This window comes from Patiria miniata, unplaced genomic scaffold, assembly GCF_015706575.1.
Source record: "Patiria miniata isolate m_02_andy unplaced genomic scaffold, ASM1570657v1 HiC_scaffold_22, whole genome shotgun sequence".
NCBI classification, from domain to species: Eukaryota; Metazoa; Echinodermata; class Asteroidea; order Valvatida; family Asterinidae; genus Patiria; species Patiria miniata.
The window spans coordinates 13,091,183-13,113,470 of record NW_024037061.1 but is presented as its reverse complement, the minus strand read 5'-3'; the positions used below and the strand labels follow the sequence as shown (position 1 = coordinate 13,113,470).

The window sequence follows — 22,288 nt, the reverse complement described above, 5'->3', positions numbered from 1 at the left end:
TGCCATATCACCCCCACTTGCCTCTCTCCACCCAGGAGTATAAATGGGTACCGGCATTAGCTGGGGAGTAACCTGCGATGGACTAGCATCCCATCCAGGGGGAGTAGAAATATTCTCAGTCGTTTCATGCTACCGGTACTGAAAGCAGAGATAAACGCCGGCCTGATGGGCCTCATTGGCTCGTGACAGACATTTTTTGCAGCCTCAATTTGAATGTTTCAAAACCTTGGCTTTAATCCAGCTTCGGCTGTCCACACCACATGGAAACACTATACACTCTGGCATCATACATTTATTATGTTATGTAGGTTCTGATTGCAGAACATGCACCCACACTGAGCCACAGTCCAGTAAAGTAAGGCCTCTAAAATCAGCCTGTGCCACAGCTGGGAAACAAAGCCAAGGTTTCGTAAACCTCCCAAGTGCTCTGTTCGAAACTTGTCTGTTGTCTAGTGATGTACTCAACAATTTTTGTTTTAAAACCATTTAATAGCCTTCCAATTAGAACCAGCAGAAATGCTTCCACAGACAGGCCTCGAAACCAACCCCTTAATACTTCACATCATTCTCAATCAAGGCTTCATTGTCATCGTAAAACTTTGCTAGAAAACATGTAAACCACCTGATTTCAAGTATTTTCCTACGTATATATACACATAAACAGTAAGAGAATCTACACAGAATAACTATAAATTATCAGAATATATATATAAATATACCGATTGGATGCGACGCCTGGGTTGTGAAGCCACAGGAGAGAACACAAAAGACAAGACATGTAACTTTCTTCCCCCATCTGCAGCGGAATCGAAGCACTCCGTTTAGGTAATTTATCAGAACCGTGTCGGTTTGAAATTCACATTGGCCCGAGAACACCAATCACCATGACAACAATGGCATTAGCGTGAACATATTACAGCAAATCAAATAGACGCACGTTTATGGATTTCTTGGCCAATCTCTTACATGTACGTCATGCTGGTATCATATGAAAATCGGACTCGTATGAAAATCGGACTCTTTTCCCCTTTTATTGGTTAAACCCTCTCACGTGCCCGATCCCTCTCCTAATTATCGATGCATGAGCATGCACAATACCACCAAAGAGTCTGTATTTCATAAAACCTAAATTCATGCTACACCGGATTTGACTATAGATTTAATAAAACACCTTGTAAAATCATTATTTTTTTTCCCCAGAGTTCTACTGTGCAGCTTCTTCCGTTCCCATCGCGAAGCCCTGAAGATAAGCTTCCATGCCAACGATTCATTCTGTTTACAGTGCACTCTCCAAGCTTTTGATTTTCAGGGTCAATTTTGAAACCCCAGATAACAATACATGTATTTTTCCATACTGCTGGCTTCACAAATTACCTCCAGACTATGCGAGTCAACACATTCCAAATTTACACAAAAAACAAAAAAAAAAACACGAAAACTGAAATAGTTTCAGTCCCTGACTTGCCGCTTGTTCTTTACACGTCATTCCCGACGGTCCAAACACACATTTCAGTAGTCCCTGCTCGTCGCAACACGCAGCCTCTGTGGCGTCCCCCTCGATTCCAGAGACGCTATCCCATAATTCCATGGCTTCCCATGATGCTTTGCAGGAAAAAAAATGTCCTCAACACTTCCTCGGCAAAAGTAATAATTACACTAGTTTTAAAGCAACACATTGTGAAGTGGTGTGTCTCTTCGCTGTTTGCAATCCATTACACACACCCGGCTGAAAAAACTTTTGAAGATGGTGGTTTTTGTTAACATATCCAACCAAGACCCTCTGAAGAAATGGCGGCCTCCTTATCCACGACAACCATCTGTGTATCCACGGCAATAGGCATGCTCCAAACGTCACCTTTAAGGAGGCGAGCGCATGCCAGCTTTTTTTGAGATACATCCAAGCACTGTTCTTCAAACCGTTGAACTCTCAACGTTCACATGCTGTCGGGCTAACAAACACCGGCAGTCCAAATTCCTGGCGAAAAAGGGTCCACATTTTTTGTCCGGTTAAGCAGGAGGACATGTCTTCGGGTTTGAAGCTGGAGACGGCTCAAGGGATGATGGGTCCATGGAGGCCTGTGATTGCCTTTATATGCAGGACAAGGGAGCAAGATGTTTTTTGTTTGTTTTCTTTTTTCTTTTTACACGGGATGCAGTTTGACCTTCTGTCATACCTCGGTGTACTTGTTGGTCGGGCCTTTGATGAACGGCTCGTGCCACATCCGCTTCAGGTCACCCTGTGAAAAGGGGAGGGAACATGTATCAGTCAAATGAAAACGAAGAGTTTGGAGGCTGTGCAACCAACCAGCACCTGGTAGTACATGTAGGTGTGGGACAGTTGTAGGCTAGGGGTGTGCATTCAGGGATAGTACTAGAACCGGGTACCCGACTGAAAAACAAACACGGGTACCCGGGTACCCGTTAAAGAAACCCAACCCCAAAATCCAAATCTCGGAAGAAGTTGTTGATGAGATTGTTCATAAAGGACTGCAAGATCATTATTTTTTTTCCAGAGTTCTATTGTGCAACTTCCCCCATCGCGAAGCCCTGAAGATAAGCTTCCATGCCCATTAAAGAAACCCAACCCCAAAATCCAAATCTCGGAAGTAGTTGTTGTTGAGATTGTTCATAAAGGTCCGCATGATAATACTACTTCTGTACATCGGTGCGTCAATACAGCAAGATACAAGTGTGTGCAGTGAGCTTATAGCTTTATGGTATAAACTGCAACTTTTGCGAGTGTCATGAACGTGAAATGTTTTGTTTTTCCAGGTAGCCTGGTTTTCATTGTGAAAATGTCCCCCAAAAATAACATTCAAAACCTTTCTTTTTCATTGTCTGAGAAGTTACTAAGTGATTTGCTAAGTTGGTTACGGGTACCCGATCCAATAATCTGGAACCGGTTCCTGACATCAGCGGTCGGGTACTCGGGGACCCGGTTCCGATGCAAAGCCCTAGAGAGTTGGTTTTCCAGCTTGTCTACTAATGAAGCAACTGATGTTTCATTACACTTTGGGAATCGCTACTAGCTACCTAAGACTTGAAGGTCTGCATGGTGGAAAGCCAAAAGATGTAAGGTTTGCAGTAGCACCATGCACTCAAATCTCTTTTGTGACTGTGTGGTTCTAAAAAAGAACCGGTTTGGTCACACGATGTATCAGACAGTATGCTCCGTCTGTCTTCAGCCAAAAGATGTAAGGTTTGCAGTAGCACCATGCACTCAAATCTCTTTTGTGACTGTGTGGTTCTAAAAAAGAACCGGTTTGGTCACACGATGTATCAGACAGTATGCTCTGTCTGTCTTCAGGAGACTGGTGATGGGCTCAAGCCAATAGCTAGATAATTTAGCAGATTCATGTCTTGATGGAGAGCCGAAGTTGATGCGATTCTTTAGAAACCTGTGAAATACGGTAACTGTTAGCAAGTTTTTTTCCGCTATAGTTAGCCAAGATTCTCTGCCTGTGAGAATAGGGCTGTCGATTTTCAAATAATTTAGTGTTCGATTATTTCAAACTGTGATTGACCGAATATGGCATCCGACAATAATGCGCCCAACATTACGATTAAAATAACGTAACAGTCATGTGTGGGTGCATAATTTATTTTCTTTGTTTTTTCTTTGAATATTCAAACCGTCCAGAAAGTATTCAAATATTCGGTCGGTGAACGACTACTTGGGACAGCTCTACTGTGAGAAGAAGAGCCAAGTAATTGGGCCATTTGAAATTCAGCCCAAATGCTGTTGAAAGACACATCAATGCCTGCGTCTCCTCTCAGACCGATACAGTACACGATGCAACTTTCAATTCACCTTTTCATTCTGTCCGCTGTACAACAAAGTGGCATATTGTGTATACTGCAACGCCACAAATGCAAGGGCCAATTTCACGTGTACGCACGGCCCCTTGTACGATAACCCCTCGACTGCTTTGTAAAGCACTTGCCTAGTAGACTATCGCACAGGTAACCCATGTTAGTCGACTGGCATGTGCATTTACCCTGTGTGTGAATCCTCAAGTGTGCGCTTAGTTAATAGCAAAACTACGGCACTTGATGAAGAATGGACCAGTAAGCATTCGGCTCTTGTTCATGAATATGTATGAGGTGTAGTAAATACATATATATTTGTTATATCTCTGTCTTGAATACTGTATTTTCATTGGCATAGAATGATCACATGTTAAGTTTATAAAAAAGTCATGGCACACTCCCTGTGGGACATCACGTACGTGATGTCCCACAGGGGTGTGCTATGATTTTGTACGTACCGTACGTACGGTGTGAAATGCTTGTATTGTTGGTACCCACGCTATTTTCACCATGTTTTCACACATGAGTCGGAGCAGCGAACTAGAAGACCATCAGCTGTTTCGAGCACGGTACGCGACATGCATGTGAGTTGACGTTCGATTGTCATGATTGTTGTGTTTACTGCTGTTTGTTTTCGTGTTTTCAAAGTCCAAAGAATCCAAGACAGAGGTATAACAAAACAACAATTGTTGACTGCTGTGATGTGGGATATGATGTTTTGAACACCCTCGGGGTGCATACCGTAGCTTCGCCTCGGGTGCTATGTGCCCCTCGGGTGTTCAAAACGTCATATCCCACATCACAGTAGTCAACAATTGTTAAATATATGCACACTTTCAGCCATTTTGCAGTACACTGAAACTATCCTATCGGTTGCTTTGTTGTGAAACTGATAATTTGGACTGGACTTGAGAGATGTCTTGGTTCTCACCTTGAGATAGGCCATTAGGAGCAGAGGCAGGAGAGTGAATGGGACAAGATAGAGCAGGGCGGGCTGGGCTGCTTTGTAGACCTCGGAGGAAACTGTCGCAGTCAAGAGACCTACAGAAACAAGTGAAAATGTAATAAAATGTAATAATAAATTATACAACTGACATACAGATCCTTGTCATTTGATTGGTGGAACTCATATCACATGACATACATTATTACTCCCATTCACGCCAGGGCTCAAAAAGTCCCATTTGCCCATGGGGAATGGGATTTACTATTCAACAGTTAGGATTATCCTTGTTCCATGGCGCGGTATTTGTGTGGAAATGCATGCTGGTGTGTGCATTGAGCATTGCGTGTATTGTTCCCAAGAGACAGTAGCTAAGGAGTTGGGTTCAAACATTTCGTGAAGGGGTGGTTTGAAAAACAGAAATACATTTCCCACTAATTTTGTTTTGAAATAGAAGTTCATTCGAACTGTAAATCAAATGACAAGGATCTATATCTCAGTTACATAAAACAAATATTTAGTGGCTTTAAAGCTATAGTCCATCATTTGCAGCCATCCGAAAAGTAACTGGCATAATTATTGTTGAAAAACATACTTGGTTGAAAGATAGTAAGGGGACTAAACTCCCTGTGAAATTATTCTTTCTGGCAAGCTGTCATTTTGAAGTAATCAACAAAAGAAAGCCTTTCCAATGGTGCGTCTTAAGACGCACCGTAGGAAAATTTAAATTAGTAGTTCGTTTTGTTATTCGGCGAAGCGCGCGCAAGCATTGGCACGACGCACACGCGTGGTTGCTATAATTCGTCGGATCAGTGCGCGACATCGCATAGCTGCAATCGGCTCAGTGAGAACGCGAGAACGCGTCTTGGACACTAATATCAGGCCCAATTCAAAACATGATTCAGCAACATTTGATTTGAAATTGAGATCCTAGAATGCTGTTTTTCTCGGAATATACAGCTGAAGCTGAGCTGAAACTTCATCAGGTTAGTTGTTCAGTATCCTTCATTAGATTTTGAACACTTTTGAACAAAATGCACAAATTACAAATGATGGACGATATCTTTAAATTGTGAAATGGGAGGAATATTATCACTCAGTAAAATCTGGACTTTTCCATTCGCCTCGTGCAATAAAAAAGTCCAGGTTTTACACTGTGATAACATTCCTTCCATTCCACTCTGAGCCACTCAATGTTTTTTTAGTAAGGCCAAAAAAAAGAATAGTTCTGCTCTCGGTTACCCGACCGACCCAATTTTTAGGCTGCGACCCTAAAAATTTTATCGGCAATTCCAAAAAAAAAAAAAAAAAAATGATTGAATAAATAAAAATAAAAACCTTATGTCTTGTCTGTCTTCACAAAATACCCCTCAACAACCCTTTTGCATAAAAAAATGCTTGTATTTATTGTTTTCTTACTTACATTCGCTATTTTTTCAAAAGAAACCTCCGTCATTTTTACAAATTCGCTGCGTGATTCAACTACTTCGCAATTCGATGTCTGTAACACGTGCGTAATAAGCGCAATGCGGCGACGACTGGTTCCTGCCGCGCCGCGCAGGGGCCAATTATGAAAATGCGGTAACTAGTCTGTGCACGGCTATGCGACCGTTAGCACAAGCATGGCTATGCGCTGTGCAGGCGCAGGCACGTGCTCTGTCAACTGGTTGGACTCGACATCGTAAAAATGCTGAGAAAGGCATCGTAAAAATGCCAAGAAAACACCGATGGAGAAAGAACATTTTTGCAAGTTAAATCACAGATTTGATCTAGCTTGTCTGTGTATGTATTTTCCGTGTTCAAGAGTTCATTTTGAGATCGCACTACTCGTATTTGGAGTGATACAATGCAGCGTGTTTCCTGAAATGTTCGACCCGTTGGCCGCGGGCCACACATGTACATGTACACTTCGGAGTTTTGGCCAGCTCCCCTTCTTGACTAGCGTTGTGCCTATGGTGCGAACGACCTGAATTTCCCACAATTTTTTTTATGAATTACCGAACGTAAATATATTGACAATAATTAAGGTAGGTTTTATTCACTTTTTGTGGCCATTTTGTGTATAGCTTTTGTAGTGCAATGGAAATAGTTCAGGCTAAAACTTCGCATATAATTGAATACCCCATTCAATCTGCATAAAAAAAATTGGCAAAAAAAAAAAATGTCCGACCGACCGACCCTATTTTTGAAAGGCATGTAATCGGAAGCAGAACTATTTTTTTTTTTGGCCTAATGTATATCAGAACTCAGTGTTGCTGTTGAGTCCATGACAAGTCCTCACAAGTCCCCAACAAGTCCTCCAGTTTCAAGTCAAGTCTCAAGCTATTCAATGACCTACGACAAAAGCATTCCTTTGGTTTTGTTCATCCCCTAGTTGCTTGTGACTGGACTTGTGAAGGTACTTGCGATTTCCTTTTGACCAACTTGTGATGGAACTCGACTACAACACTATTACAATGCTACTTCTCATGCCATCTTATGAATTGCTACTGTTCATGTGTTCATTTCAATACACGCTCGCATCTAGCAACACACGTTCTGTTTTGTGCCCCGCAAACAAGATGGCGTATTTTGCCGTGAAAGTGGTTATTGGGGCATGGGCCCTATTTCACTGCGCTGCTTAACAGTTACCAGAAAAGTTGTGCTTAGCATAGCAGACAAATTTGCTAACCTTAAGCATTATTTCACAGCATGGATGTGCTAATGGTGGTGCGTGCAAGGAGATTTCTATTGTTACGCCTCTGATCTAAGCACATTTTTCCTCCGAAGTAAGCCTTTTGCTGTGCTTATGCTTACGGTCTCCATGAAATAGACGAAGGCTCTGTTAGCAGAAAATCGTGTGCTTAGCAGCGCCGTGATATTGGGCCCTGGTCACCAATAGCTCGACTCACCCACAAAATAACCAATCAGCGAGCAGTGGAAGTAAGTGACCCTCTGGGTGAACCCGCTGGGGGCAAGGACGGGCGCAGCCTGGCCCCCCTCGGCCAACAGCCTCTTGTAGTTGTCGTAGCGCATGACGAAGCACAGGAGCAGGCCCGGCATGACGATGTCGCCGAGACCCAGCATTGAGAAGTGACCAGCGTTCTGGGCACTGCTGCAGAGGATAAACAGAGTTAGACCAAGAAAAGCTTCAGACCAGAGCCACTGACGAATGCAAACTGTACAAATAATATCAGACTTTATTTCCAAAGTCCTACAAGTTGTGTTCATCACTAGTCGTACAGCATGTCTCAAAGAAATGAAGCAGTCAAAGACAAAAAATTCTGAGGAAACTAAATCGTTTATTTTCATTAAATAGTTTTTGTAAAAAACCTACCAAGAGATGATAGAGTGTTTCTTTACCGTTGACAGGATTTTTTGTTTCGTGTGATTTGAAACTTTTGATGAACAGTTATGGCAAAGCTTGTAGAGACACTCAAAATCTGTTTGGGCCACTTTTCAGATTATCTGGTATCTAATGAAAGGCATTCACACACCTTCTTGGTATGCGAATGCCTTTCATTAGATAGCAGATAATCTGAAAAGTGGCCCAACTTGGAATTCAAGTCCTTTCGTTTAATTAGCTGTATCTCTGGACTGGAATGTCCAAATGAGATGAGATAAAGACCATTGTGTAGAGTATTTACTACACCTTCAGACTCTATAGACCAGTTTTGCAAAAAGAGAGTGCTAGTATTTTTAATACTTATTGATCGACTGCTACATTTTTATTGACACACGCTGTATAAGTTCCTCACAGGTCCCTCGCAAGTCCATCACAAGTTTGCACAAGTCTTCACAAGTCAGTCAGTTCCCAAGTCAAATGAAATACGACGAAGACATTCCTTTGTCCTTGTTCCTCCCCTGTTTACATGTGACTGGACTTGTGCACTGACTTGTCACTTACTAGCGATGGACTTGACTACACAAAACTGCAACAAATAACTGCTCTGTGAAAAGAAATCAAACCTTAACATTTAAAAATTTGATTTAGATATTTCAAAATAAGTTACGCGTCTGTGGCTACATCCTGGTGGATTTACGATGGATGTGGGAACGTTCGAGTTGTACTGCAATATCGCTAGGTGGCATATGAAGCCAACACCTGAGTGTGACTGTGGAGCTGCTGATCAGACCGCAAGGCACATTGTCAACGAGTGCCCAATCAGAAAACTGGACGGTGGCATCGTTCGTCTAGCCAGCTGTGACCCGATCGCGACACGGTGGCTGTCGGACATGGACCTTGACATTTGATTCGGCGACCTTGGCATTTGATTCAGCGCTGCATACGAGAGAGAGACTAGGTGGCACGGTTCATTGCAGAATTTTTTTTGTATGCGTTTAAAGGTAATATACAACATTTGCTTTTGCTGTAATTTTCAGAAATGGATGGATTTGGTGTTACAGTGACCTGTTTAAAGTTTTGTGTTCATAGATCCCGGAAAACAAACCAATAAAAAAATGCTGTTCTTATAGTCCGGTTCCCTGACCCTACTTCAGACAAAACGGAGCAATTTATAGTCGTCGGGGAATTGTCAGGTCAGGGAACCAGACTAGCTGGCTTGCACCTGTTCATTCATGTATAACCGATTGCAAACAAAACATGGACTAAGCAACTTTGGTAAATTAGGGGCAGTATTTGAAAAAAAAGTCATTTTCTGCAATGATGGTTGGCTGACCATCATTGGTAATTGAATACAAAAATTCCACTTTTCTTGAAAATGACAGCACACCAGGTGCCATGATTTCACAGGATGCTTGAGACTATTATTCACTTACAGTCAAGTAAGACATTTCATAATAATTTGGTAGTATTGCTTTTTGATGTTTGCAAATAATGTATATCACCTTAACATCCATAAATTGGTATCGGATTAGTTTGTTAAAAAAGTGACCTTTCCCCATCTTACCCCTGAATTTGTTCTCATAAAGATGTCATGAAGTTGCAAATCCAATTCACAGCCCAACATTACTACAATTTTAACATCTGCTCACGATGAGAGTCCTCATCTACAGACGGCAATTGAGTCCAGTTAACTGCACCATGTTCTCCTCGTGACAGCCTTATCAGACAACGGGACTCCCTCCTTGCAATACTATCCGACATGAAATTATTTCCAAGTGACAGAGGATGGGTAATAAAGCGTCTCTATTCGCGCCGTAATAGCCGGGCCAGTAATAACCACATGGCCTCCAGAGACATGAGGCAGACAAGGGTTGGGAAACAAATAAAACAGTTTATAATTTAGATCCTGGTTGTAAGAGATTGAAACTGCAAATTACTGTCGATAACAATTTTTGATGTTGCTACACGAAGTGTGGTTTCAGAAATTTGATTATTGTGTCGCTCGTCCCTGGAGGCCATCATCAAAAAAGTTTGTGTTTCCATTTCAACTTTTACCCTAGTCAACTTTTAGACCAGTCACATGATGACCAAATGGCAGTTGTCAAGTTTGAATCATGTGACTTCCTTCATGAATCTGATTGGCTAACATAAATATCGTGTCCGGTGAAATCGGATGAAAAAAAATCAAACATGTTTGACTTCACCCATTCCCACCTGCGTACGATCAGATCAGTCCGATTTTTCAGCACATACCTCTCTGCTCTGTACGTCCGATGGCCCGATGATACGGTGAACCATTAAAATCGGAAAGGTGTGGGCGGGCTTTAGATCATTTTATTTATTAAGCTGTAACCTTTTGAACTAAATACATCCATTTTTGGATAAGAATGTTTCCTCCGCCCCTCCCCCTCCACAAAAAAAGGAAAGAAAAAAATCTTGAATAGACACATTTTAAATAAGCATTGAAACCGAGGATCTCAGTTGCTCAGCCATCATATGAAGTGAGGACCTTTTTTTTATCCTCTCAATAAACGTCGGCACCGGGGCCCTCAGCTTCAGTGCCAATTTAAAATTCCTCTATTGGACCAACAAGCATGTTTTGTTTTGTTTTCCTCATCGTATCAGTTTCCCGAAACCGAGAGTGAAGTTTACACATACTGGTATGGTTAATTCCACTTTCAGACAGAAAAAAGAATCCGGTATATTCTTAACTCTTTCGCTACGGCGAGCTGCTGACAGCGGCACACAAAAATTGTACATGTCGTACGGCAAGCAGCGGCTCGGTGACGTCGCTGTGAATAAACAGGGTATCCCCATGACGTGTGCCTTATCTACATAATTTATATCGCATAACCTCTGACCCTAGTTCGAGCCGCTGCCAGCGGCTCTCCGTCTCGCCGGGGTCTGCTGCTCGTTATTGTGAGCAGTTTGTTTACAGAGAGACATTTCAAGATGGAGGCGTCCACATCGACACACGGCGGAATTTCCTGCGGTTTATTACGTCCAAACGTGGAAAAATCGGTAAATTAAATTCCGTAGCGAAAGAGTTAATCTTATCAGTAATTATGAAAATTACCCAGCCATTGAATTCAATTCAATAATGTATGACTACAATTACTGATAAGTTATTCAATGGTGATTGATATCATCAGTCATTGATTCAGTGGTCATTAACGACTGGAAAGGTGACGTAAGGCTTTGAACGGTTCAGAGTCCAACTTGGGAGTGATATTGCACATAAACCACCTGAAGCAACTACCGTAACTCTGAAAGAGAAACACATGAAGTAAGGTTCTGAGAAAAACCACAGATATTGACCTGATGCGTTGTAGGTATCTTAAGCGGGTATTCGTAAAGTTTGTTACAATGAACAGGTGAAAGGTTTACTCATCCCTAACCCGGAAATACAAAACCATGCCCTCTAACTCCGCCTTAATGCATAAGGTCTATTGTCTGGATGCCCAGTCAGTATCTTCTACTGGACTTTTCCCATCTACTGAGGACAGTAAGAGCATACCGACAGAAACGTTGAGACAATTTCCCTGGTTCTTCTTAGAACTACACTTCTCTTGCAGTCTTGTAGTAAGAGTCCATCACAAGTCCTCCAGTTCAAAGTCACGACTATTCCAATTAACTGTGACAAAAGCATTCCCATTCTAGTATTCATCTTACTCATGACTGGACTTGTGAAAGGACTTGTGGTTCACTGTTTTACAGCACTTGTGATTGACCTAAGTACAAAAGTACAAAACCGTTCTATTTAAAAAAAACCATATTTTTTTGTATCGTAATTTGTGCATAGATCTGCAAGACTATCCAGCGTGCCTATAGGCCATCAGCTTGGGGTTTGGTCAGTATCAAATCAGGGCATAAATGATTATAGTGCGCATGCGCAAGGTATACCGCCCCTAGAGTGGTAACAAGCATTTTGATGGACATTTAAAAAAAAAAGTGTAGCACCCATAAAGCTGCCACCGCTGCAATGCTTTCACATATTTTCCAACTCTGGAGGTGTATTCCTTGCCAAAAATCGCTATGATGATTATTCCCCTCATTTGATACCGGTGGCCAAAATTTTGGACCGAGGCTGATGGCCTACTAGTTTTCCGGGACTCACCTAGGGAAGATGAGTTTTCCGGGCAGGGAGAGCTGAGGAGCGTCCTTGACAACGGCAGGCATGTTCAGCTTCCTGGCAACCACACCGATCTGAGAGGAAAACAAACGGGAAGAGAGAGTAAACATTAGCACCACTGCAGTCTTCAGGATTCCAACAATCACTCCTGGAAATATGCCTTATTTTTAAGAAACAAATATTTGACTTCTCCAAGACGAAGTACAAATTTGATCCTAGTTTTCCATGGCTTTTCCACGCTTTTCCTATGCTTTTTTCATACCAAATGTACTTTCACATGATTTTTTCTAACAACAAAATAGCTTCCATAAAATTTCCATGCATTTTCTATACTTTTTCCATAACAAAATTTAATGATTCCCATGTGTTTCCCCACTACAAAACAGCAAGATTTAAGACAATTTACGACAAATCAATGACATCTTCAAAGAAAAAAATGCATTTAAATGTAACCATTGCTTTGTTTTTTTCCCATATCAGAGTCGACTGATTCTTGCAACTTTTCCACGGTGGAATGGACTGATTTCAATTACCTTTCCCGGGACAAAGAATGCAGTTTCCGATGACTTTTCCCATAACAAAAAATACACCTTTTGCCTGACTTTTAAACCATTTTGTTAAGAAAGACCAACAAGTACACCGTACATGAGGTAACAACGCTCCCTCACATATTCCTGTGAGGAAATGCCATGACTCAAGCCACAACTACACGGTCATGAAAAAAAAAAAAAATCCTGTACAGGGAAGAGAATATTTCCTTACAAAAAAAACAATCCTTCCTGAGTTGTTCTGAAGGCCACTGAAATACAGCACTGCTAAACCTAAAAGTGAAACTAAACTGTGTTGAGTTTTTATGAGCCGGTTATTTCTAATTGCAAGGTAGAATGGTTACCCACACAGCAAGTTATCAGTGTTTCCTCAAATATTTGTGTCGACACTTGAACTCACTAAAAACCTACTCTACCTGTACATTAATCATGCCAGCTTCAACTGGAGTAAAACCAAACGGCGTATTGTCTTTTCAGATTCTTTTAAAAATCAGTCCTTCTGATTTGAGGCGTGCGATCACACTCCCACGCCATCACACGCCTAAAAGCTTCCTGAGAAGTGTGAATAATTGCACCCCTGTATTTCCCTGAACCACAGAATCACACACCTAGAAAAACCACACACCTAGAAAAATCCAGGTGTGCCTTTTTCCACACCCCTGTGATTTTCAAATCAGGAGGACTGGAAAATGGATTTTACCCTGAACCTTTACTCTGTGCTGTCTGAGTTTGCGAGGGAAAAACTCACAAGCTTACTTGGAATTTTGACTCGAACCTATGACCTTCTGCTTTTAAGTGCAGATATCTTAATCACCCAACCACCACGCTTGCCCGGGTCAGCTTATCAAATTATTTCGGTGAAGGGCACCACCTTATATTAAAGTTTACTTTCCCCGACGCAAAATTCCATCATAACAAGAATTTTGTGTCTGTCAATTTGACAAAGCATTTTTTCATATAAACCTCAAAGGGAAGCTGACTAGGCACCCCTTGAACAAAGACATTAACAAAATGGGGAACCACCAACAAAGGGCTGGATAGCTCAGCTAGTAGAGCACCGGAAGGGCAATCTGGAGGTCACAGGTTCAAACCCCATTCCACTCAATTTCTTTTGGGAGGCTTTTGGGACTTCAAAGAATTGACAACCATTGCGAAGACACTGTCAACATGACTGGCCTATTTTACAATGCACTGCGTCATTAAGAATTACAACTCTTGCAAAGGTTACGGTGAACAACAGAAAGAGAAAATAGAAACGAGACCCAAGGACACGAAACTAAAAGAAAAACTCACTGGGTTGTTAGCGGGCCTCATGGCCACTTTGACCATGACGTTGGCATTAAATATGTATGTGGAGAAGAAGACCCAAAAGACATCGTAGACCAGTAGACCGGTGAGGAGTAACGTGGAGACTTTGAGGCTTGGTAGACGGACAAACGCGATCATGGTGACGCACAGACCCATGGCTAGTGCTGCAGAAAAGGAAAAAAAAACATAAACAAAACATTTAATATTTTCTCAAATGTGTATATTTTGACACCATAAATACCTTAGACAGTTTACCAATCCCTATTGGTCGAGAGCCCGTCACGTGGGTGGTTTTAATCTGTTGGTAAAACACCGCTGCGTTCTGCGCCACATTGCGCAGTACGGGCCGGGTGCGTGCCAATCTCCATATCAGGATATTTTTAGCACTACGCGCGTGAGGCACATACATGTACATGTACATGTACCATAGACATGGCCAGAGGGGCATTTCACAAAACATGAAGTAAAATTGTTGAACAAAATCATTGGAATTGTCCCTTGCATTCGACTTGGGCCATTATCCACGTCCAGCCCCTAGCCAATTTTTTTGTTTAAAACCTAAAACCAGCCAAGCACACATTTTTCCCTTATTATAACTTTTGATTTAAATTACAAATACATGTAACTTCGACCTTCACAGTTTCCTGAACAGTAGGCACAATACATTTCATTCCTTTGTTAATATTTTTTTGTTCTAAATACGTGTAAATCATCCTGATCCTGAATTATATTATTACAAAAAATTGCATAAGGAAAAACAAATATGCTCCTACATTTGCCTTTCCTTCAACTTCTATTTCCTTTAACCTCTGTTCATAAATTTGGTTTCCTTAATACCTGTCCTGAGAGCGTGCCTATGGAATTCAGAAAGTAAAACTATGGACATACATGTATGTCTGAACAAACATAGATGCCCACATTTTGAATACTATTGAACTATTGAACAGGTAAACCTTAAAGTTATATGAGGTTTTACGAGGTGCTTCGGAGTCCACCCCAAACTCACACATACTGCTTAATTAATAAGCCATTTGCGAGTTAAATTTGAATATAATCTGGAACGCTGACTATGCACATTTCAAATTTGCATTCTCCCGACCAAAGAGACTGTTACTATATCACGTGATTCGGGGCAAGCCTTATGCTAGCAACCCCCAGCTCCGGCATGGTCTGGTGTCTTTGTGCCATTCTCACCCATGGTGAACAACGTATTGGTGCTGAGCATCTCTTACGTAACTATGCAACAGCTTGCCCCAAATCATGTGATTAGCAACAGTGTCTTTGGTCTGGAGAATTCACAGTTATAATGTGCCAAGCATTCTGAGCAAGTCAGTGTACCAGATGTATTTCGAATGTAAATCCCACAGGGTATCATAGGTTACTCGCAAACGGCTTATTGTTCACTCTTCCCTTATTGGACAAATTTACATACATGTAAGCCCAAGCTTTTCCGCGTTTCTTTCGCATCTCATTTGTCATCCTGTGGGTGTTTCGCCAAGTGTTTCACAATGCAGTATCACCCCACCGACTTCCTGTCTAAGGGATCAAGATCCACCGCACAGGCTACACGTGATCTATTAATACCATGACTTCCTCTTTCCCAGAGCATTATTATCCCCCCGTCACTTCAAACAACATACATGTGGTAACCAGTCCAGACGTAGAAGTACCGGTAGCAACACCGCGCTTGTTGTCAGCCTTACCCCAATGACATTTTAAAATAACCCCCTTCCTTTGGCACGCTACCAAGCACCACCTCCCCCCCCCCACCCCACCCCCAAAACGCTGCATGTGTCATATACATGTACACTGTACGAATGCAACAAGTTTAAACTCTTTGAGTCATACTGGCATCCTGTATATGTGCAATGTACATGTAGTCAGGCCAAGCGTACGAACAGTACAGGGTGCTTCGCGACCATTCCCGAAAGCTTCGTCTGTTGTACCACGGACCATTTACACACACTGCAAGGGCCAACTGGTTTGTGCACACATGGTGCAACATATACAGGCCTGATATTTTACTCTCAGCAAAAACATGGAACAAAGTGTCATGCAGACCCCCAAAGGGTAATGTCTATTGTACAGAATGTTGAAAATGGAGGAAATAATAGGAAAGGAAAGGAGAATAAGTTGGAAATCCTATGATAGGAAAACTGTCATGCCTGTTCTTACAATTAATATATTATGAATGCTGTGCACAAATCATCGTTACGTGACTGCCGTGCATACAGCATTAAAGCACAAGAATTCCACCTCACTCTTTTCAACCAACTGAGGGGGTACTTGCGCACTGGGCTCCGTGCACGAGTACCCCCTCAACGGTAAGAAAAGGAGGATTGGGGGAGACCACTGGGAGAGACATTCGAACTCAATTCCGATGATGCCTGACTCACTCAAAGATGCTGTGGCTTTGCGCACATTCAGAATAAAATAAATCGTACGCACTTCACGTCTTTGGTGCGCGAATAAGTACATTCACACAGTGTGTCCCATTGACTGGGCTTTGGAAAGCGGTAAAAAAGCGCCCTCTCTTGTTTGCGCACAGAGCTCATAGCCTTGAAACCTGCGGCTGCCTTTGACCTTTCTACACGGTACCTACCGTATATGTACTATAGGAAATTGTTCACATGCAAACCCCCCTCCCCCCCATGACAGTGTCCAATCTCACAATCCAATTATCTGTATTAGAACACAATTCTTCCTCTTCCGGTCTTTCGCTTGTTCTCTTGACTGAAACCGATGGCTGAAATGCATGTATACGTAACCTTGGGCCAGTTCCAATAATAGGCGGGTTATTCAGCGACAGTCCATGAACCATGATATTTGCCCAGCCAGAACGAAAACACAGCCTCTCTCTATAGTACAGCCATGAACTTCATGTTTCAACAACAGTGTTTTGTTACAAAGTTTACAAACCCAATTTTCCTTTCGCAGCTTGCACGCACTTGTATGGAGTGACAAAGGAACATATATGGAAACAAGTGGGGTGTGTATAGTGTTCATTATCATAACAAACAAAACCAAAAACCACTTAAAAAAAAAAAGGAATTCAATCATTTAAATATGACTCACTATTGATCTATGAATCTATGGTAACATCATCACAATTCAACTGGACATAATTTTTGAACATGCAATTATTGATTATTTTTCTTTATCAGTCATCATAGATCATGTTCTCAACTCTCGACATGTATTTGTTCACTAATGTTTAATTTTATAAGGTAGGTTTTTTGTGTTTGTCTTTTGCTTTTGCCATTTGCTTTTGTTTTGTTTTGTTTTGTTTTAATTTGGTTTTTTTTTAAATGGCTTTATTTATTAATTTCTTTTCATGGTATTTTCGGTCCACAATTTTATTTATTTATTAATTTTGTTTAAGAGAAAGAATTTTGAAATATTGTAACAAAAAATCTTTTAAAAATGTTCACTTCAAATGCAATAGCTTACAGACCTTCCAACCCTTTTATTAAGCATGCGTCAATAAGCCACGCTTCGGTTAATTTTAACGGAATGAAAATAACCGACAGTCACTTGGGACCACGTCATTAAAATGCAATACAGCCATCTCAACAAGGGTTTAGACACTCATTAAACAAATGGACTCTGCGTTGTTGCTTCTCGTTGCTACAGTAGAAGAGAAAAAAAGCTGGAATCATCGGCGTAGCCTGGCCATTAGAGACATCTAAATAAATGTAAATGCACTGCACACGTACATTTGCATACTTGTACATGTCCATGTATACATGTACAATATTAAGCTATTGGCTCATTTCTGGTCAAAAACTGTTGAGGCCATGTACACTACCGGTACATGTATGTAGCAAGGCCCGAAGACAGCTTTGAAATTTTACCACCAATCTACAAAACAAACTGAAACATATTCCCTCATTTTTCGGAATTTTATTTCATCTTTTCGTCAATTTTCATTTGTTTTGCTCCCACTTCACTACTGATTCCATGTACCAAGAAACAAATGAGTTGTTCACACGTCCAATTTTAACCAAGATGTATGAAATTTTAAAATGCATGTTCCTTTTTTTTCCCCTTTTTTTTCCATATTCAAGTCAATTTTTTCCTTTTTTTTTCATATTCAAGTCAATTTTCCCCCTCTCCTTTCACTACTGATTCCATACACCGGTACAAATACTGCAAATAATAGCGGGGCAGATACGGGAAATATTTGGGGGAATTGTGCCTTTGATGATACAAGCATGGCATCTGGTACACAGTCAGAGTATTGTCTTAAAGCTATAGTCCATCATTTGCAGCCATCCGAAAAGTAACTGGCGTAATTATTGTTGAAAAACATACTTGGTTGAAGTAAGGGGACTAAACTCCCTGTGAAATTATTCTTTCTGGCAAGCTGTCATTTTGAAGTAATCAACGAAAGAAGGCCTTTCCAACGGTGCATCTGAAGACACACCGTAGGAAAATTTAAATTAGTAGTTTGTTTTGTGATTCAGCGAAGCGCGCGCAAGCATTGGCACGACACACACGTGCGCGCAGTTGCTATAATTCGTCGGATCAGTGCGCGACATCGCGTATAGCTGAAATCGGCTCAGTGAGAACGCGTCTCGGACGCTGAATTCAGGCCCAATTCAATACATGATTCAGCAACTTTTGATTTGAAATTGAGATCCTAGAATGCTGTTTTTCTTGGAATATACAGCTGAAGCTGAGCTGAAACTTCATCAGGATAGTTGTTCAGTATCCTTCATTAGATTTTGAACACTTTTGTTGCTTCAAACGAACAAAATGCACAAATTGCAAATGATGGACTATATCTTTAAAAATGATATTTGGGTATACATGTAGGGCCATCACAGATTTGTCCTTTGAAAAGTATGGGTAAAATAACAAGCAATTTTCACTTTCAAAATGGCTGCCATTGCATGTTATTCTACCTACATGTACATGTATATTTTTTTTCAAAGGACAAATCTGCGATGGCCCTATAGCCAGATATCTTTCTCATGACATACTCCGACTGTGTGCCAAATGCCATGCTTGTATCATCAACGGCACAATTGCATCACCTATCTGTTCTACTTAAAATGCTTATATTACACAAAAGCACGAATCTTCATAATACAAGCACAACCCAGTGTCACACACCCCAAGCTTACTGCAGGAATAGAAGCCCCAAAAAACAACTGTTCACCGCCAACTGAAAACACAACCCGGCCAATTTGATGCGCCATTATCCATTCCGAGCACACATCTTCAATGTCATTAACTCTCGGCCTTGTCCGTTACCATGGAAACTGATTGAGGTCTTTAAGAACTGTAAGCACCTGGCCACTTTGCAAACAGGCTCCTGTAGGCGGTCTGTGCTCTTAGGCCAAAAAAAAAGTCTCCGGTTTCTGGTATGGAGCTTGCCCAAAAAGTGGCGCGGTGACGCGGCTTTTTTTTTTTTTTTTTACCTGATTTTTTTGCTTTAAATGTCGGCTGATGTCTGCAAATGGTGCCCGACTAAACTTAGTGCAATTATACGGGAGTCCAGAGAGGCCACATAAAGCTTATTCTCGACCATAAAACAGGTTAAAATTGTGCAGCAGCAGGATTCCAGTCAAACCAGTGAGTTTGGCGGTTTTGAGACATCATCTTTCATTGAAAAAAAAAAATTTTCATTTTGCCAATGCGCATGGCTATGGTGACGCGCGCGCATACCAGAAACCGGAGCCTTTTTTTTTTTGGCCTTACAGTGATTTTTTTTTTTTTTTTTTTACCCCGGAATTCAGTTTCATTCGTATAAGGCCACCATGAGGGTTTTTCTTCTATAAAATGTTGGCACTAAATAAGCCAGGGGTCGGGGGTTCGAGTCCCATTAAAGCAACCTTGGGAATCTTTCATACAAGCTCCCAAACATCAAAGAGTGAACAGTGTTATAATAAAAAAAAAAAACACTGCTTAAATGGAATATACATGTACAACGTTTGCTTTTGCTGTAATTTTCAAAAATGGATGGATTGGGGGGGGGGGGGGGTGTTTTATAGCAAATATTGTTTATACACTGACTTGTCCAGAAGTTTTGTATTCGTAGATGCTGGAAAAACCAAGAAAAACAACCATGTTCCTGAAGTCTGGCTCCCTGACCCCACTTAAGATGAAACAGAGCAATTTATAGACCTTGGGGAATTGTACATGTAAGGTCAGGGAACCAGTCTAGCTGGCTTGTATCTGTTCATAGGTGTGTAATCCATTGCAGGAGTAACTAAATATGGGAAATTGGGAGCAGTATTTGAAAAAAAGCCAGTTTTTCCAATGCTGGTCGGCCGACCAGCGTTGGAAACTGATACAAAAATACTACTTTTCTTGAAAATGTCAGCACACCAGGTGCCATGATTTTACAGGATGCCTTAGACTGTCATTCCCTAACAGTCCAGTCAGGTATTTTATAATAATTTGGTAGTTTTGTTTTTTTATGTTTGCAAATGTTGTATATTCCCTTTAAGGAAGAACCCCATATTGAACAAGAATCCACATTCTGCCCACATTCTGCGGCGCAACACTGCATCAGCAGTCAACACAGCGCTCATTGATTTTAATCTTTCAAAAGGACGGACAAATATAGCAAACAGGCCAGAAGAGTTGTGTCTCAAAATAGAGTCGGTACACAAAGATAACAGGCTTTGTACTCTTGCAAGAGTAGAAATCATGTGGAAACTGAACTGCAATTTACAGATTTACGCAGTTACTCTTTGCACGCGATGCAACAAAGGATAAAATGTTATTCAAGTCAATAATGCCCGGGGTTTAATGCATCCAACGCATTCAATGCACATTCACAACAAGTGCGCAAATGACGCAAGCTCTTTCAGCGGTGAATTCCAGATGTTTACCAATGCAGTGTTAAGGGAAACATACGCACTTGTAGGCTAGACAATGTCATCTTCTGATTTGATATTAACTGTTATTCTTATCAGGAAGATAACCATTAAAACCATCCTCTCTGGCTGGCAATTTCAACAAGGCCAGCCCAGCAGTCAAAATAAATCAAGTGACTGTTTTTTAACAGTTGAGTACTCCCTGCCTTCGTAGAGCAGGATTGACTGGCTGTGATTGTTATAAAACTTGATATAGCTATGCTTTGATTGTAGGAGATTGATGAGCCAGCTGTGCCTACCAGTTTTTGTCTGTTGATGGAATTTGACTGTCAAAGTGCTTACAAGAAATATGATCTGACTGTTGTTGACGAGCCAGTGTAAAAGACATGGCAGGGGAACAGGATTGAATTTTGACTGTCTGTGGCTGCAGTGATCAAATAAAGAAGGGTTTGTGATAATCTATTAGGGCCGGCTCATACTCATTCCAAAAGCGAAAGCAAACTTCATTTGTGACTGACATCACAACAAATTTCACGCTGCGAAATCGAAAATTTGAAGACATTCCAACCGTGGCGCATATTGCAGCAACGCAATGCCATAAACGCTTCGCACTGCAAATTTGCATTGGCATTCAATCAGCCTTTAATCAGCGTTGTTCCCAAGACACTTTCAAAAGCATTAGTGTGTAAAACCTTTGCACTCACATGTAAATTGTTTAATGCAGCACTGTGTTCTCCACAGACACGTAAACACACTCTTCATCATGTAGTTAGTGCACATCACATCAGTGCACTAACTATCCAACGTCATCTATATATCACACCGTTAACTTTGACGTCACCACCGTCGCTCGCTCTCTCTCTCACCCTCAACCAACTCCTCCTAAATCATCGTCAGAAGTGTCCTCCCCCGAGGGAAATCTCTTTAAAATACTGATTGAATCGACCAAATAGAGATTTACTTTTCTATCTTGGTTTCTTTTTTTTTTGGTTAGTTGGCAGATTCAGCATGGTCATTGAAGACATGTTTGCATTGATTTCTACATCTGGCAATCCCTAGAGAGCACAGCTCCAGTTTTGACAAATGTCAACTTGAACTGAGTGAAGTAATTTATAGACCTCACATATCAAAAAAGGCTATAAACAGAATAAAGATGGAAAAAGAATAGATAAAACAGATTAAACATACATTTTGAATTTGAAATGTAATACCCAGTAAATCATTCATGTTATTTAAATAGTATTCAGATTATTTAAATAGATGTATCATGTAACTGACATGTAACAAGTACAGTGATTGTTTACAAACCAAATTAATAGATTTGGGAGGAAATTAATAATTGCCTCCTTGTTTGTAAAGACTATGATTGAGACTTCAGTAAGAGAGAGAAAA

At 41.1% G+C, this 22,288-nt stretch overlaps 1 protein-coding gene across 2 annotated transcripts in view; it reads right to left on the bottom strand.

The window, feature by feature from the left end:
• Positions 1 to 238: 238 nt before the first annotated feature.
• The window catches only part of LOC119730157 (signal peptide peptidase-like 3), a 61,190-nt gene continuing 39,140 nt past the window's right edge, over positions 239 to 22,288 (bottom strand). The window contains exons 7-11 of one of the 2 annotated variants that reach the window (XM_038202938.1): positions 14,052 to 14,230; positions 12,196 to 12,284; positions 7,645 to 7,847; positions 4,742 to 4,851; positions 239 to 2,237 (exon numbers count right to left, since the gene is read on the bottom strand). In XM_038202938.1, coding sequence (XP_038058866.1) covers positions 2,169 to 2,237; positions 4,742 to 4,851; positions 7,645 to 7,847; positions 12,196 to 12,284; positions 14,052 to 14,230 — 650 coding nt within the window. In that variant the 3' untranslated portion in view covers positions 239 to 2,168. The remainder of the gene's footprint in view (positions 2,238 to 4,741; positions 4,852 to 7,644; positions 7,848 to 12,195; positions 12,285 to 14,051; positions 14,231 to 22,288) is intronic. The other variant, XM_038202939.1, reaches the window with a different exon arrangement.